The following is an 18073-nucleotide window of genomic DNA, read 5'->3' as shown; positions in this document are numbered from 1 at the left end:
AAGTATTTTCGATTCCCCATCCTATACTAATGCAGGGCTTACTCAAAATTACAAGGACTTCAAACGATATTGTGTTTGTAACCTGTTGAAATTACTTAATTAAAATGCCATTGAAACAGTTAGACATCTAAAAATGTTAAAAAACATAAAAAAAATCTTTTCTGCTAGTTGCATGTCAACAAGATGTCATTCTTCAAACAAACCACATACAATGTGGTAACTGGTGAGCTTTAGAGGTGCTGGTCAGTGTATTTTGTTTCCTTCGAACAAAGCCTAGCTGTTTCCCTCCAAAGTTTGTCCTATCATCAGCTGGCTGTAGCTTCATATTTAATGGACAGATAGTGTGTGGTAACAATCTTCTCATCCAACTCTTAGCAAGAAAGAAAATAAGCATATTTCCCAAAATTTCAAACTATTGCCTTGAGTTTTAAGTTTTTTGTTTGCAATGCACCTCAACACTCAACGATGCCGTATTGTTCAGTGCTACATCACAACTGGATAGTCACAAGCACAACAGACCACACTTGACTTTAAGAGTAAGGCGGTGTAGGAGGACAACTGCTTGTTCTTTGATTGTGTTACTAATCTTTGATTCTTGAGGAAAATAAGAGGCAGACTCCCTGGATTCCTAAGTTTGTAAGAGCAGACCCTCGGCAGAACTGACCTTTGTAACCCTCTAAGTGGGGGTTTGATCAGTGATGCTCAACAGACTCAGAAAGACCTCCTAAGAAACCATTTTGATAAGTTGAATTATGACACGACCTAAAAGCATGAAATGACCCTAAAGGCCACTTGGACTGGAGGAAAACAACTCCCACCTTAGTTGGAGCACAGACTTTTATCACCAAAGCCATAAACTAACCCACATTCCTGAGGACTTTGTGAAGCCTCCTTGCAAATCTGAGGCAAACTGGAAATATATTATATCATGTTATTTGTTATGCAAATACAAGAAGAATGGTATAACTTTCATAGGTGTATGACTATCTCATAAAGAGATATAAGGCTTGGATTTTATTAACCTTTTATACTACAGGTAACAATACTGCCCTCTATCGACAAGAGTTAAATTCCCCTATGTGAAGAGTTAATGAATATTTGATAACCTTGTATTTGTTTTTTAAAATCACCCAAGTGTTTAACTTGTGATCTATTAACCTCATAGACAATCATATTTTAGTAGGTAAATTAGACAAGTAGTTGTGTTGAAAGAATGAAGTTATGTTCAACTTTTATTTAAATATGTTTCTGAAAGTAATCTAATCACCTAAGTGTTGCCTAACTTTATTTCCTTTCACTATAGTATGAAACTTTATTTCAAAAGAAGGTTTAAGATGTGTAAATAGTTTGAGAAAGTTGAACCAATGAAGGTTGTATGCTTAGACATCATGAAGTGTTAATATGAAGGTTATTATGAAACATATGTAAACTTAACCATTATCAATCAGAAAATATCATGATGAAAATAATGTATTTACAGCTTTAATGTGAAATATTAGGCCACAGTGACTCTGAAGTGTGATTTTTGCATGTAAAAACTCAGAATTAGACTTCCATGAAATTCCTTTACTCCAGGAGACGCAGGCTGCAAAGCATCAGCCACACCTAAAGCCCCTAGAACAAAGAAATTGAATATTCATCAATAATTCGGCGTAAAACCCTTTAGAACACACCCAAAATCCTTCCGTTTTATCTTAACTTATAAAAACAGCCTCAAAGAGATTCCTCTTTGAGCTGGCCTCCAAGAAAACTCGAGAAAACTCTTAAGACGTCTTTTATTTGTTTTTCAACCAAATATATCCGTATTGAATCTTTTATTGCAACAAGTTAATTTGTTTCTGTTTTATTAGTAACTTTAAGTCTCGTATTTCCACGTATAGTAGTTTAATTTTGAAGTAAACACATACAGTATTTTATTTTGAAGTAGACGCTGCTGAAGAACTGAGCGTAGTCAGACTAAACTTTATTCAGACAAGACTGACAACTTACTTCTAACTTTTTCCTCTGCTCCGCTTGCTTTCACTGTCACCTTTCTGCCGCTCGCTCTTTCCCACCCACTATGTATACATATTATGCAACGCCATATTCCTTAACAGAGCTACGCTACCAGTAGTTTCACAGGGAATGACACAGCAGTTGACTCGCACATCGGAACAGCGCTGCACAGAGACTCCCAAACGCTGTTGATTTTTGAATGAACGGATATTTGGTGTTATTTTTGGCATTAAAATTATTTTTTTGGCCTGGTGGGAGTTCTCGTTGTTATAATTATAGGGAAAACACTGATTCAGTAATCAGGAAATGCTCAGTAAACGTTAAGTACAGTTAAACCTAGCAGTCCCCATTAGGTTGGGTGAGTTAAAAGTTAAAAAAACAAAGGGGCTGTTTTGAATACACCCCCATTTTCACAGGTAAGTTGTTAGTCTGTCCTTCCTGCTGGAGCAAATGGATTCATCCTGGAAGGCTATTGATGTAGCACTTTACTCTTTATGAAAGTAACACAGCGATTATTTGACCAATGATAATTTGGGCGGATGAGAGCATATTGACCAACTAATCGACTACAGCCCTACTATGATTGTGTAATCTGACATGATGACGATTGTGAAACACAAAAATATTGTGTAGTCTGATCCCGACATAAATGGCACAACTGTTGACAATCCAAAAGACATTTGTGAAAATTATTATAAAACTCTATATGAATCTAACCTGTCAACTGCAGAACTAGAAGATTTTTTAAATTCTTTAGATTATATAGAGAAAAATTATATAAATGGATTAATAAATAATAAGTCATAGAAATAAAACATTTTTTTATATTGGAGTGCAGAGGATGAATTGAGGAGTCTCACAGCCTGAGGAAAGAAGCTGCTCTGTAGTCTGGTGGTACGACAACCGATACTTCTGTATCTTTTAACAGATGGTAGCAGGGTGAACAGGCTGTGATTGGGGTGGGTATTGTCTTTTAGTATCCCTTGGCTCCGTGCAGGGTCCTCACCTCACCGATATCACTCGGTAGATGGGTACTGATGATGTTCTGGGGTGGTTTTAATCACCCACTGCAGAGCCTTCCTGTCTTACGCCATGCACATTCCATGCTAATTTGTGATGTTTCCAGTCAGGATGCTTTCTATTGCTCCTCTGTAAAAGTTATCAAGAACTTGGGATGGGAATTTTGCCATCTTAAGTTTCCCTAAGAAGTACAGTCGTTTCTGAGCTTTTTTTTTTTTTTTACCAGGGTGGAGATGTGTGATGATCATGAAAAGTTTTCTGTGATGCTGATACCCAGGAACTATTCACTTGCTCCACTTCAGCTCCACTGATGTTCATTCTCCAAAATTGTTGATTTCCTCCCGATATGAACTCTCATCGTTGCTTGAAATCCGACCGATGTCATCCACAAACTTCACAACAGAGTTCTTTCCATGTTTGGGGTTGTAGTCATGGGTGTACAGCGTGAATAGGAGGGGGCTGAGCACACAACCCTGGGGGGCTCCGGTGTTGAGCAGTAGAGTGGAGGAGGTGTGACCATCAGTCTGAACTGTCCTGGGTCTGTTTGTGAATAAGTCCTATATCCAGTTGCAGAGTGTGGTACTCAAGCCCAGAGTGCTAAGTTTTCCAATCAGTTTCATGGGGGAGATTGTATTAAATGCTGAGCTGAAATCAACAAACAGCACTCTGTAGTGCTGTCATTATGTGTAGGTGTTGTCATTTTTAAAGTGTGCGAGTGGCTGTGATGTTGTCTTTGATGCGCTTGAAAACTAGTTTTTCAAAGCACTAGAAGTGTTAGAATGGGAGTGAGTGCCACAGGGCGGTAGTCATTTAGACTAAGCACAGATGTAGACTTTTTAGGTACAGAGATGATGGTGGCTGTCTTGAAGCAGATTGGAACACTCCTGTGACAGTGATATGTTAAAAATGTCAGTAATAACATCAACTAGCTGGTTGGCCCATGTTTTTAGTACACAGCCAGAGATGTTATCAGGCCCAGCAGCTTTATTCATATTCACTCTCAGCAGGATTCTTCTCACATCCGCTGTGGATACTGACAGTGGCAGGTCCTCTGAAGGCAGAGTGGACTTTACAGCTGACTCTTTGTTGAGGATATCAAAGAGAGCATATAATGAGTTAAGTTCATCTGGCAACGTGGCCTCACACATTACGGGGGCGATCCTGCTTTTGTAGTCTGTGATGTTCTGGATCGCCTGCCACATATCTTTGGCATTGTTGGTGTTGAGATCCCTCTCCAGTCTCTGCTGATGCCTCTGCTTTGCCTCCTTGATGCCAGCTTTCAGTCTTGCTCTGGTGGTGTTGTATGCTTCCTTGTCACCTGACTGAAAAGCAGCTTTTTTGGTTCTGGATAGACCCCTCACCTCTCCATTCATCCAGGCTCTCTGGGTAACTGAGTCTTTTTTCATCCATTTTATTTTCCTGCAATTGGACATTAGCCAGAAGTAGGTTGGGTAGAGGAATAGCCTTAGGTCCAAGCTGTGTTAGCTTGGCTCTGATCTTGGCTCTTTTCCCTCTCTCCCCGGGGCAATTGCACCGCTTGTGGTGACCGGCTGATCCGGTTGGGTGTTCACAGTGATCATTTCAAGGTCCGCTACACTTAATCCACTTCCTTTTCCAATGTTGATGAGTGTATTTCTGTCATAAATAACACGTGCTTCAGAAATAAAGGCAAATTAAAACAAAAATGTAGCATAGTTTTAGGGAGCTACTGGCCATTGCATCTGCATATGCCACTGTTGCTATGGCAGAAATGGCAATGTTAGGACAATTGGAGATGTTAATGAAACAATATGTGTCCAATCACTGTTGTAGAAATTAAGGATGATATGAAGTCAAATCAGTTTTGTTTATGTAGCACCAAATCACAACAGAAGTTATCTCAGGGCACTTTTCACATAGAGCAGGTCTAGACCATACTCTTTAATTTACAGAGACCCAACAATTTCCACCATGAGCAAGCACTTGGCAACAGCGGCAAGGATTACGAAACTTAAATTGAACAAATCTGGAATAGATGGGTTGACTTCTGAATTTTATAAAATGTTCTCAGCAGAGCTTGCCTCCTTTTCGCTTAATGTTTTTATCGAGAGTATCAACAATGAAGAACTCCTTCCCTTATTATGCAAAGGTTTAATTACTCTAATCCCAAATCCCTAGAAAGATGTCTTAATGTTGGATAATTGGTGTCCCATCTCATTGCTAAACAATGACTATTAAATTATTGCATTATGTAATAATGTAAATAAATTAAAGTCCTAAATGACATTATTGATGAATCCCAAAATGGCTTAATGTCTGGCAGATACATAATTGATAATATAAGACTCATCCTTGATATCTTTCACTACTCATTTACTACTAGATTATAGTTTAATTCCTTTTTCTAGATTTTCACAAGGCCTTTAACTCTATGCATCAATTTATGTTTGAATCTCTTGATTTATTTGGGTTTGGAGAATGCTTTAAAAATCATTATGCGCCTTATATACTTTTGGGAATATTTTGATTAAATTGCCCCATGGAACTATGAAGAGATTTAGAATGGAATGGGGTACCTGTCAAGCTTGTCCCGGCTCCCCATATTTATTTTTACTTCCCAAGCAAATTTTAGCCACTTACATTTTAAAAAAGTAGCTTAAAAGGTATTTTGATAGCAGAAAAGGTAATCTCTCTGGGTCAGCTAAAGGATTGATACAACTCTGTTATTACAGGATAGATCTCAAATTGATATTGCAGTTAAACTATTAGATGTTTTAAGCAGCCTGCGGTCTCAAACTTAGCCTATCCAATATGAGTTGCATCCCATCAAGGTCTGCAGTGATTTAGAAGTTTCAGGAATTCCTGCTAAATTTAAAGTTAAATACTTGGGTGTTACCATCGTTAAAGACCAAATTTCAAGAATGAGTGAAAACTTAAATCCATTAATTTCTTCACTGCAGCAGAGATTTAATTTATTGGTTCAAAAAGTATTAAAGAGTAGACTTGATGTGAGGTGTGAATGAGTATATACACCAACAACATGAAAGAAACTAACATTCTATTATACACAGAGTAATCTAATAGTAAATACATGTTCTTTTCTCATTTCAAGTAAAATAAGGGTTGCATTTAAAAATAATGTGCATCCTAAAATAAAGTGGATTGATCATATCGGGTCTCTTAGATTGTTCCTATTTTCTGTGTCTTCAGTTCGGATTTGGGTGGGTATGTTTGCTCCAAAGATTTTAGCTTTGCCTGTAGTGGCACTTCACAATTGCCATGGTCTTGAGCATATGAGACAAACTGCTTTTGAAGGCGTATTTATTCTGTTTTTTTAACGTAACTACAGTCATTGTGTATTGGGCTCTAAGTGCTTTCAAAAGAAGGGTGACCTATGCTCAAGCATGTATCTGAACGCCTCCTGTGTAGGCACAATGGTACACTCGCTGCTGCTGCTGATGTGCTAAACATGCTGCTCACGTTGTGTTTGCTCCAAAGATTTGTGCTTTGTCTGTAGTGGTGCTTCACTTTCGCCATGGTCTCAGAGCGTATGAAACAAACTGGTTTTGAATTGCCCATGGAAGTATTTGCTCTGTTTTATGCACTTAACTACAGTCTTTGTTTACTGGGCTCTGAGCACTTCCAAAATGTGGGTGACCTATGCTCAACAATGTACTTGAACGCCTCCTGTGTAGTCACTCGCTGCTGATCTGCTAAATGTGCTGCTAATGCTATGCTTTCTGTCTAGACACGGGATACAAATGTGCATTCTTGATTAAAAGCTCTGTTTTCGCTGTCCACTTTGCCTTTTTAGAGCACTTTTCTCTGACTCTTGTCATGCCTGGTCTCTGTTCTCTCCCTGACTAGTGGGAGTCAGTTGGCAGAGCCCTGAAGCTCTGCCCTGCCCCTGCACAGAGTGGAGCGGCTCATTGAATGCTGGTTTATTCAAAGTTTATTAATATTAAACTTATCGTGTGTCCATTCATTGGAGTCGATCCAATGAATGATTCAAGAGATGCATGAAGGACATAGACATACAGGCATACAGACATACAGACAGAGATTCCTTCCTTCAGTAGATAGATTAACCATAACTGCTCGAGTCTTGCTCTCCAAAGCTGAGGGCCTATGTAGACTTGTTTATGCTGGCTCAGCTCTCAATCTCTTAAAAGAAGTAAATTTTAGACATATTAGAAACTGTCTCCCTTTAGACACAGCCAAGATATTTATGCATGCTATGATTTCTTTCCCATATGTCTTATTGCATCACATGTTGGGGGCAGGCTGGAGAAACAGCCATAAAATCTAGTGAATTCTTATACAAACAAACTCTGGGCAAAAAGCCAATGCATTTCGATCACTGTAGGGTACTGGAGAAATTTAGAATTTACGATTTGAGAATTTTAGATTATTCTCAAATTATTATTATAACTAGTTCATAAAATTTTAAATGGTTTGGTCCCTCCACACTGCATTTAGGCAATCAGCTTTCTGTGTGAAAGCCACAACTCAGTGGAATGCCTTACTTGATGATATAAAGAGCTGCAGTCCAATCAGTACGTTCAAAACCAAATTAAAAAATCTGCTAAAAACTACTCAGCTCTGTAACCACTGACTCTAAATTTCATCTCTCATGGTCTTCTCATGAACGCTTTTAATTTGACAAGTTTACATTATTAATTTCGAGTTGACATTGTGGGTGTATGTGATGTGCTATTGTGTGTAGCTTTGTATTTTGTATGTATTTGTATTGTGTGTCCTGTGTGTTTTTTGCTTTGTACTGTTTGTTATTGTGCTTTTATATGCTTTAATTGTGACCTGCATAAGGGACTGCAGATGAAAATTAGATATAAGCTAACTCTGGTACAGTACATCAAATGGCAACATTTACATTTAACACTGTACATGGTCACAATAAATACATAAATAAATAAATAATAAAATAAAAGTGCAAAAAAAAGTCTGTACAAAAATTGACAAGCCCTTGTTTGATTTTATCTGGAAAAGGAAATCTCATTAACAAGCTTAGTACTGGTGGATTCACGCTCTAACACGCTACATTCCACTTTTACAATTAAGTGGATCAGAAGGTACTTGACAAATCCAAATTCGTTATGAAACTTTATTTCAACATATGTATTTTAGGACTTAGAAGGATTTAATTTTTCTATTAAGATGTAATTATAATATAGAAAAGCTTCCTGTAAAACTCTCTTCCCCTCACAAATTCTACACTTAGAATAACCAGAATATGTTTTTCAAACAAATCATTGTTTTTAAAGAAATGGGTTTATACTGGCATGCTACTTGTCTGTCAGTTGTTTAACAAAGAGGGTCATATGTTTACTTATAATGAATTGTTATCAGAATATAACATTCCTGTACTCCCTAAACAATTTGCTGTTGTCTTTGATGCTATTCCATCAGGTATTAAAATTCTACTGTCATCTGCAACCAGAGATATTGTCCATCAAACTACTACACCAGAATTATATATGGGGAATTCAGATCCTCTTTTGAGTATAAAAACTAATAATGTATAAGGGAAATAATCCAGAGGGGCACAATTAATAAACTCACTTCTGTATTTGTAATCTGTATGTTGGTATAGACTGGAAAAAAAACATTGTTATTACTCAGGAATATTTGGTTTCAAATAAGGTGCGGGAGGTGTCTTTGAAAATATTGCACAGGTGTTATCCAGTTAATTCAGTTATTGTAAAATACAGGCTAAATGTTGACCCTCTTTGTTCCCTCTGTCACCACACAGATGAAATGACAACTCATCTTTTTTGGGACTGTACCTTTTATTCAGACTTTTTGGTATGACCTTAATCTTTTTTAAACAGATACTCAACTCAAACTCAAAATTGAATTTATTTTGGGGTTTTTTTGCTGATGAAATGCCTGTCAAGAAAATGTATGTTATTAAACATTTCTTTATTAACAAAATTACATATATGGGCCAGCAAATTTGCAAAACAGAAACACAACCTAACTGTCTTCATGTCCTACTTAAAATCCTACCTGGACACACTAAAATACTGCACAAACTCTAAAGCTGTGAAAACTAGAGCCTAATGTAATGAATTTGATTTGTAATTAATTTAATTTAATTTTGTTTATGTTTTTGTTTGCTTTTTTTTTTTTTTTTATTGTTGCATTATGATCTGTGTGGTACCTTTGTGAATATAGCACAGTTAGTTATCGGTGGCCCATGTATTATGTGTTTAGACAGAAAAGGAATTCTTTTGGTTATTTGCATAACCACTCTTGAGTAGCACAGTGTTGTCCTTCAAGGAACAGCAAAAGAAAAAGGGAACAGCAAAAACAATAGGGAAAAGCAAAAGCATTAGTGAAAAGAATAAGGAAAAATAAAGGGATAAAAATAAATAAATGACATTATATAAAAATAAATTTTAAAATATACAGAAAAAATAGACTAATTTATATGCAATAAATAAATAATTTTCAAAAAAATACAAATATATGCAAAAATAAATAAATGTGAAAATATATGAAAATGCTTATAATTATTCTTTTATATTTGATTTAATATTTCCACATTTATTTATTCTTCTATTTATTCCTCTTTATATTTCCACATTTATTTTCTTATTCTTTTACAGAGTTATTCTTTTTTATGGCACACCCATGATTCTATATGAATGCAGCCTAAGACCCATTTCTTCTCTTTGGCCTTTTAATGTCATGGCCTGTCAATGTCATCATGAATACGTGGCTGGTCACACAATAGTATATATTTGATCTCTCTGCAGTGGTGTTGTGTTTTTTTAATTTCACATTTAAAAAAGTTGTCATGATTATGTTGCCTTTATCATGTCTGATCATTTACAACACATTTGTATGGTTTAGGATGATAATATGAAAATGTTGTCGCATGAGACCCATTGTCATTGTAGTACTGAGTATGTCTTGTAGAGCTTAAACTCAAGCACCTACTTTTCTTTCCCCAGGTCTATCTGGCAGAGTGGAAGGGTCAGAAGGTGGCTCTGTCCAAACTATCTTCTCTGGATTACCTGGAGGATTTTGTCCATGGGTTGTCCATGTTACAGTCCCTGCAGGGGCCCCAGGTGGTGCAGTTGGTGGGGTTTTGCCTTGAAGACCATGCCCTGGTCACTGAGTACCACCCACTTGGCTCACTGCTTAATTTGGATGGTGTTCTCGCACAAGAGCATCAACAACAACACAACACATGGCAGACCCGACTGATGCTGGCTATAGACTATGTCTCTATCCTCCATTACCTCCATAACAGCCCAGCTGGGCGGCGGGTCATGTGTGATTCCAATAGCCTGGAGAAAACTCTCTCCCAGTTTCTGCTGACAAGTGACTTTCACCTAGTAGTTAACGATCTGGATGCACTGCCTGAGGTGGACCAATCCAGAGGCTTGTTGGCAAAATGTGGCCACCGGGAGCTCACTGGGGACTTTGTGGCTCCAGAGCAGCTGTGGCCCTTCAGGAAAAAAGGGAAGCCTTTTTCAGATGATCTTATGACTGAATATGATGAGAGAACAGACATCTGGAAGATTCCAGACGTGACAGGGTTCCTGATGGGAAGGGTACCTGGAGGGGATTTAGTTCACTTTCATCTATTTCAGATTCACAAGGAGTGTAAGAAGGAAGACCCCAAGCTCCGCCCTTCAGCTCAGGATGTTTTGAAAGTGTACAAGTCAGTCTACAGCAGCATGGTGCGAGACAATGCTGGGTTTAGAGAAATGCTTTAGAATAATGACTCAATTAAAAAGACAATGAACCTACCCTAAAAACTCCAGCTACCTTGCTAATTCAAACCAACATGGTGACTAAACTTCATCTGACAAGCATCTAGCTCCATTTGGGATGGTTTGGGACATTAGGGGAGGTTAACCAGACTAACATTTGCCAAACCAACCACAAAATCCTCACCCTTGATTTAAGTTCTCTTGAAACAGAAGCATACTGTTTTAGAACTATATAAGACTTAACTTCCCCAACTCCAAAAAAACTGTAGCGCACAGCCAGTTCCCTAGACATTTCAACAGGGAGCATCCAGGACTGACTGGCTGACTGATGGGATAGTCCCAAACAGGACTAACAGGCACCTGTGGAAGAGTCATTTCACCAAGCGAGGGGGATATGAAGGTGAAATAACCTGAGCTGTATACCAGTCAAAAGAAAGTGACATTGCAGTCCAAAAATAAGTCTTTTGCAAAGAAAAACAGTACAGTAACTGTACATGATACAGCATATACTGTGAGAAAATACCAAAACATGATCATGTAAACCTACCCAATTAAATTAGTAGAGTACAATATTTCCTTCCTGCAGCAACTTCTGTTTACTTGTTAGCAGTGTTAATTTTGACAGCAAATTTTGGTGTAGTTTTAGTCATATTCTTTTGACTAAAATGCCATTTAGTTTTAGTCATATTTTAGTCATCTGAATTGTTTTAGTTTTAGTCTAGTTTTAGTTGACTAAATATCATAAAGGCCTAAACGCACTAGAAGCATTATGACACGCTTTAAACTGCCTTGACGCGCCTACTCCGACCTTGTTTCGATTTTTGGAGTGGCAAAGGAGGACCCAGCGCCCAAAGCTGTTTTCTCTGCAGCCGAAAAAGAGAGGGAGAGCGCAAGTCAGCCGAGCACCGGTGAGCGAGAGAGAGAGAGACAGCGCGGCGGTGGTCGAGCAAGGAGAGCGAGCGGTAGTGAGAACAAAACCTTTGAATGAGGTTATCATGAGTCAGTTATCACTCCCAGTGCGTTTAGGCCTTAAGATTCTAGTGGACTAAATCCACAGTAGATTTAGTCGACTAAAATGTAACAGGTTTAGTTCAAGTGTAATGCATTATTGAAACATTTCTCTAGAATTTCCAATTGATTTTCTGTATATACACAGAATGCTCTACAAACTCATGGACTCCTGGAGGAAATATCTATTTACCTGTTGTTATTATGGAATGGTATTAAGGTTTGAATGTGCAATACAGACACAGTTTTGACTGTTGTTATATGAAACATGTCTTTATTTATCTTTAAATCAAATATAAATAAAACCAAGTCTCATATAAAAGAAACAAGAGCATGGCCTTGCTTTTTCGCAAAAGACCATCTCAGACAGTAACAAAATAACACCAATGAGCATTAGGCTTACAGTCACTGAATTATTAGATACACTCTACTGTCTCCATCATTAGAACAAAGTCAGTCATTGTGACCAGTAATCCTGTGCACCCAGTTCATTTAGCTATGCCCTCCTCCTTGGTATGTTGTTCTTTAGAGTCACTTTTGTATGTAGAGGGCCCCCCCACCACTCATATACACACGCACACACAGCTCCAAGTTGTCTCTACACTACATTTCTGCTCCTTTCACCCATCATATGTCAAAGTGAAATCTTCAGTCAGACATTGGGGGGGGACCAGTGGGTATGGGGTGGTATAGGCTTATCTCGGACTATAAGCTACTTTAAAATAAAGATGTCCTTACAGCTCTGATGGAGCTCAAGATTCATCCATAAGGAATGCTTTACAAACAAACAATTCCACCATACAAACCTGAATCTGTGTGTAACAGCTGACCTGTGTAGATGTGTGGCAGAACACAAAACATTATTTACCGTCAGATCCTGACCGATTTGGTGTTATTTGAAGTTACTGCTGCTGAGCCGCATGCATGCATATGTACAGATTAACTAACTCATTTCTGCTGCTGTGTGATGCTGCAGATATATAATAAACTCAAAGGAAATAATCTTACACACAGCCAGCTGTGGACACATTGGTGCAACAGATCCATCTTCAGATGGATTTCCATCAAAAGTGTTGTTGTTCTCTCATAGTCCGTTGATTTTTAACCACTAGTGCAAAAAGATTTTACTCTGCTGCTGCATTTCTGCTTTTCGCTTTGTATATGATTAAATGGAAAGGGAAAGAGACACTTTTTCCAGACATCAACGCTTCTTCCACCTTCCTGCAGTTGTATATACATTGATTTGTATGTCTGTTTCCTCCAAAGTAATCAAAGGTATGGCAGTTTTATTTATTTATACAGAAACCCGGTATTAAGCGGGCCCTGGGGCTAAATTATTAAATATTGGAGTATTAATAAGCTCCAACGTAACCAGTTATTTTATCAGTACCTTTAACATTTTGGTGTAATTTATTCTCACAATGCAGTCTCTCCTCTGCTCTCTGTTTCAGGGCTGAACTCCTCCACACACACAAAAACGCACACACACACGGAGCAAAGCCCTGCCCTCGCACTCAAATAGCCTCTGCTTGCGCTTAGATTTGCTCTGTTTCTGCTCAAACTGTGTGCTTGCACTCAAATATAATGTTGCTTGCACAGATTTCCTGTGCTCAAGCTTCAGCTCTTCTCCTCGCACTCAGGCTGCCTCTGCGCGCTCGTGGAACTTCTGCTCCCAGATTTCTCCTCTGTTCTTGGATTTTTTGTGCAACAACCCTGTCAAAATCTCCCAACCACTAGAAGACCAGGTGTAGTGTTGACCAATGAAATGATCCCTGCCTCCTTGCGAACTTCGCTTTACTTCTTAGAGCGTCCTGTACGGGCAGGTACTCTTTAACCCCTCCAGGGCTTTATTAAATGTACTTCCCTTGCTTTCTGTACGACTTTTGGAATAAAAAGACGGGTCATTTATACACCAGCACCCGTGATTTTTACTATAGTAGCTGCATACAGTATTATAGTAGCCGCATGGCACGGCGCTCGCCTGTTGGTGTGCTGGAGGAGAAAACGATATCACCTTCATCATAAACGTTTCTATGGTAACCCCCATGCGAGAAGGCGAGATGGTCGCTTGAACTTCACGTTATATATGAAAAATTGAAGTGATACACGTTACAAGGACCCACAGTTGTAGTTTAACTTCTTCTTGCCACCCACAGTTGTAGTTTTCTCAGGCTGGTTAGCAGCTCCTCCATCTGAACTGCTGCTAGTGCAAAGCCACGGACACAGTTAGCTTAGCATGTTAGCACCTGCTACTGCTGATAGCGTATTCAGACCAAATCAGGCGGTGCTGCGTTTAGCCGCAGGGTCGAGCTGAGGTGTGTGGGGTTGTGGCCATGTTTATTTGTGCTCTACAACATAACTGCTGTGAAACAATCAGAAAATAACTTTTTATTGATATGATTCACCTGCATTCTTGCTAACAGCGCTCTCTCTCTCCATTCACTCTCCAGCTCGCTCGACCACTGCTTCTCTCTCTATCACTGGTGTTCTCTCTCTCCCTTTCTCTCGTCTTTTTTAAAATGAGTTGGGAAGCCAACAGCGAAGTCTGACTTTATTTTTATCAAACGAAGAGAATGTCGCAGTGACGTCCGGTTGCGTTTCTCCAAAAGTTGACTTTGGCTCAACTTTCCAGCCGCAATCCGGTGTGGCGCCGCAGTGGCCAAAACGCCCGCAGCCGAAACGCACAACCCCCACCCAAATGAATGGGATGACTGGCGTTTTCGCTGCACCACCTGATTTGGTCTGAATAGTGGCCGTAATTCAAATTCATATTGGTGTGAATGTGACAGTTTAACAACCGGGTTTTAACAATGGTTTTATGAGTGTTGAGTGAGTCGGGCTAATCAACGTTGGCAGCTTTATTTCCAGCCGATCTGCGATGATGCATCAGCCAGTTTTGTTAGAGAAGATCCCTCATTAACTTTCACACTGCTTCGTTGATACAGATTTAATTGGCTTGCAAGCTGCTTTGCGTATTTTCCTCACTAACATCGGCAGTAGCTGGTGCTAACAGGCTAAGCTAACTGTGTCAGTGGCTTTGCACTAGCAGCAGTCCGGATGGAGCAGCTGCTAACCGGGCTGAGGAAACTACAACTGTGGGTCCCAAAAAGAAGTAAAACTACAACAGTGATCCCGTGTAACGAGTATCACTTCAATTTTTCATATAAAAAATGAAGTTCAAGCGACCATCCCACCTTCTCGCACGGGCGTAACCATAGAAACATTTATGATGAAGGTGACATTGTTTTCTCCTCCAGCACACCAACAGGCAGGCACTGTGCCATGCGGCTACTATAATACTGTATGCAGCTACTATAGTATAAAATAATGGGTGCTGGTGTCTATTTATTCCAAAAGTCGTACAGAAAGCAAGGGAAGTAAATTTAATAATGCCCTGGCGGGCGGTAGTGGATGAACCTGGCTAAAGAGTACCCGCCCGTATGGGACACTCTAAGAAGTAAAGCGAACAAGCTGGCAGGGAGGCAGGGACATGGGCAGGGATCATTTCATCGGTCAACACTACAATTGCCTTCTATTGGTTGGGAGATTTTGACAGGGTTGTTGCACAAAAAATCCAAGAGCAGAGGAGAAATCTGAGAGCAGAAGTTCCTCAAGCGCACAGAAGCAGCCTGAGTGCGAGGAGAAGAACTGAAGCTTGAGTGCAGGAAATCTGTGCAAGCAACAATATATAAGAGTGCAAGCACATAATTTGAGCAGAAACAGAGCAATTCTAAGCGCAAACAGAGGCTATTTGAGTGCGAGGGCAGGGTTTTGAGGGACAAATTACAAAATTTGAACGTGAAATCAATAATTTATGCTCTCAAATTGATATACCACGCTCTTGAATAAAGATAGGGAAAAAGCTCCATATCTCTGTGCTATGATGCACTCTAAATCCTGACTGGAAATCCTCAAATAAACTATTATTACGTAGAAAGTTACATAACTGATTGGCGACTGCTTTCTCAAGGATCTTGAGATTGATGATTAGATATAGTTTTATAGTTGACTAAAATGCCTGAATCAAGAGTAGGTTTCTTAAGAAGAGGTCAATTATAGCTACTTTAAAGGACTGTGATACATAGCCTGTTACTAAAGACAGATTGATCATATCTAGTAAAGAAGTGCTAACTAAGGGTAAGACTTCCTTAAGCAGCCTCAGTGGGGTGGGGTCTAAAAGACAGGTTGATGGTTTAGATGAAGAAATCGTTGACGTTAATTCAGGAAGGTCAATTGGAGAAAAACAGTCTTCCACATGAATATTGAATTCACCTACTATAATTACTTTATCTGTACTAAGGACTTAGTTTGATAAGAATTCAGATAAAAGCATGGGCCAGGAGGACGGTACACTGTAACAAATAGAACTGGCTGTAAAGTTTTCCACGTTGGGTGAGAGATACTAAGAAGAATGCTTTCAAATGAGTTATAATAAAAATTAGGTCTAGGGTTGATAATTAGGCTTGAGTTGAAGATGGCTGTAACCCCACCTCCTCGGTCGGTGTCTTGAGGAACGTGAGTATTAATATGACTGGGGGGAGTGGATTCATTTAGGCTGACATACTCTTTGTGACGCAGCCAGGTTTCAGTAAGACAGAATAAATCAATACCATAATCTGACACTAGATCATTTATTAATACAGCTTTGGATGATAGTGATCTAATGTTTAAGAGTCCACATTTAATTCTCTTGTTGTACTATTGCAGAAGTGGTTTTAATTTTTATTAGATTTTTCAAGTGACTCCTCTTTTGTTTATTTTAGATTTAATTAATTTAAGTGGTCAGTGGACACACAGTTTCTATGTGGTTTTGGGTAGGTAACTGCTCTAATGGAAGTGCAGAGTAGCATGTAGGACTGCAGCTCTGCCACCTGGTCTCAACTCTGGGTTGTCATGGTTTTGGTCTGCTAATAAACTCAGACATATTTCAAGATATGAGAGCAGCTCCATCCAAAGTGGGATGTATGCCATCTCTCCTAATCAGACCAGCCCACATCGTTTGCTGGACACAACCTTGACAGCCAGCGGTTGAATGATGACATGCGGCTATACGTGTCATCACTGGTCAGATTTGGCAGGGGTCCAGAGAAAACTATGGAGTCCAACATTGTCTTTGCATATGTACACACCAATTTGACATTAATTTTAGTGACCTCTGATTGGCATAATTGGTGGTCATTACCGCTGACATGAATATCAATCGTACCATATTTATGTTTATCTATAGCCCGCAGTTTTAAATTTGATTCACTGTCGCCCACTCTGGCCTCAGGAATACATTTGACTATGGCTGCTGGAGTCGCTAACTTCACATTTCTCATTATGGAGCTCAGTGTGTTACTGAGTGGGGAGAACCTGTTTGAAATGCGAACTGGTTTGTGGTGAACCGTGGGCTTCTGCTTAGGGCTATGCTTCCTTTTGACAGTCATCCAGCCACCCTGGCTTCCCAGCTGCTCGGGAACTACCGGGGGAGTAGGAGCCTACACTAGGTTTGCCCGCACCAGCTATTGGGGGCTGGCTACCTACATTAGCTAATGATTGGTTTTTCATGGTGCAGAGCTGCGCTTCCAATTCACTGAGCCTTGCCTCCAACACTCCAAATAAACTACATTTATTACACGTACCATTATCACTAAAGGAGGCAGAGGAACGACTAAACATATGACACACCAAGCAAGAGAGAGCAGGAGAGCAAGAGAAGCCATCGCTAAACTGCTTATCTACGTTAGCTGCAGAGCTAAAATAACTAACTGTGGGATTAGTGAGAAAAGTCACTAAAAGAAGAAGAGAGCTAAGTGTTTGAGTAGAACTAGTGTAAGTTAAAAAATACAGCAGGTATTTATCCACAGTAATAAGGACTATAGCAGAATTAACTGAGTTGAGAGCAGAGCAAATGTTACTACTACTATTTTGATGGACATTTCAGTAGGTTATGTAATAGATACAAAATACTAGGCAAGTTACGCCTGGGACACACAGGATGCGTGAGCAGCGCATGTGCGTCACGGAACCTCTTGCTTTTCATTTCGGTGCCCATGTTAACAAGTTAGAGCAGCCACACAGTCTGCGTGAGGCTGCTGCGTCGCGTCATCTAGAGATTCGAGGTCTCGCCTACTTTCTCCACATGACGTGCGCGGTTCTCAGCAGAAATAGACAGGGAAGATAGAAGGTAGAAAGATAGGGCTGCCAGTGGCAGAAGTGCCACAGCAGACACGCTTCCTGTGTGGACGTTGCACGTGTGCGAGACACTGCAGTTCAGTGACGCACACGGACTGCTGAGATTCACGCATGCAGTGTGTCATGTCAGATAGCTGTTTTTGTGTGCA

The 18073-nt window shown here is 39.5% G+C and overlaps 1 protein-coding gene across 1 annotated transcript in view; it reads left to right on the top strand.

Moving 5' to 3' along the window:
- Positions 1–18073, top strand: part of pomk (protein O-mannose kinase) — a 27332-nt gene extending 9259 nt beyond the window's left edge. The window contains exon 3 of the mRNA XM_067573902.1: positions 9972–18073. Coding sequence (XP_067430003.1) covers positions 9972–10742 — 771 coding nt within the window. The 3' untranslated portion in view covers positions 10743–18073. The remainder of the gene's footprint in view (positions 1–9971) is intronic.

This window comes from Thunnus thynnus, chromosome 19 (assembly GCF_963924715.1).
Source record: "Thunnus thynnus chromosome 19, fThuThy2.1, whole genome shotgun sequence".
Classification (NCBI taxonomy): Eukaryota; Metazoa; Chordata; class Actinopteri; order Scombriformes; family Scombridae; genus Thunnus; species Thunnus thynnus.
This window is presented reverse-complemented; position numbering and strand designations above follow the sequence as displayed.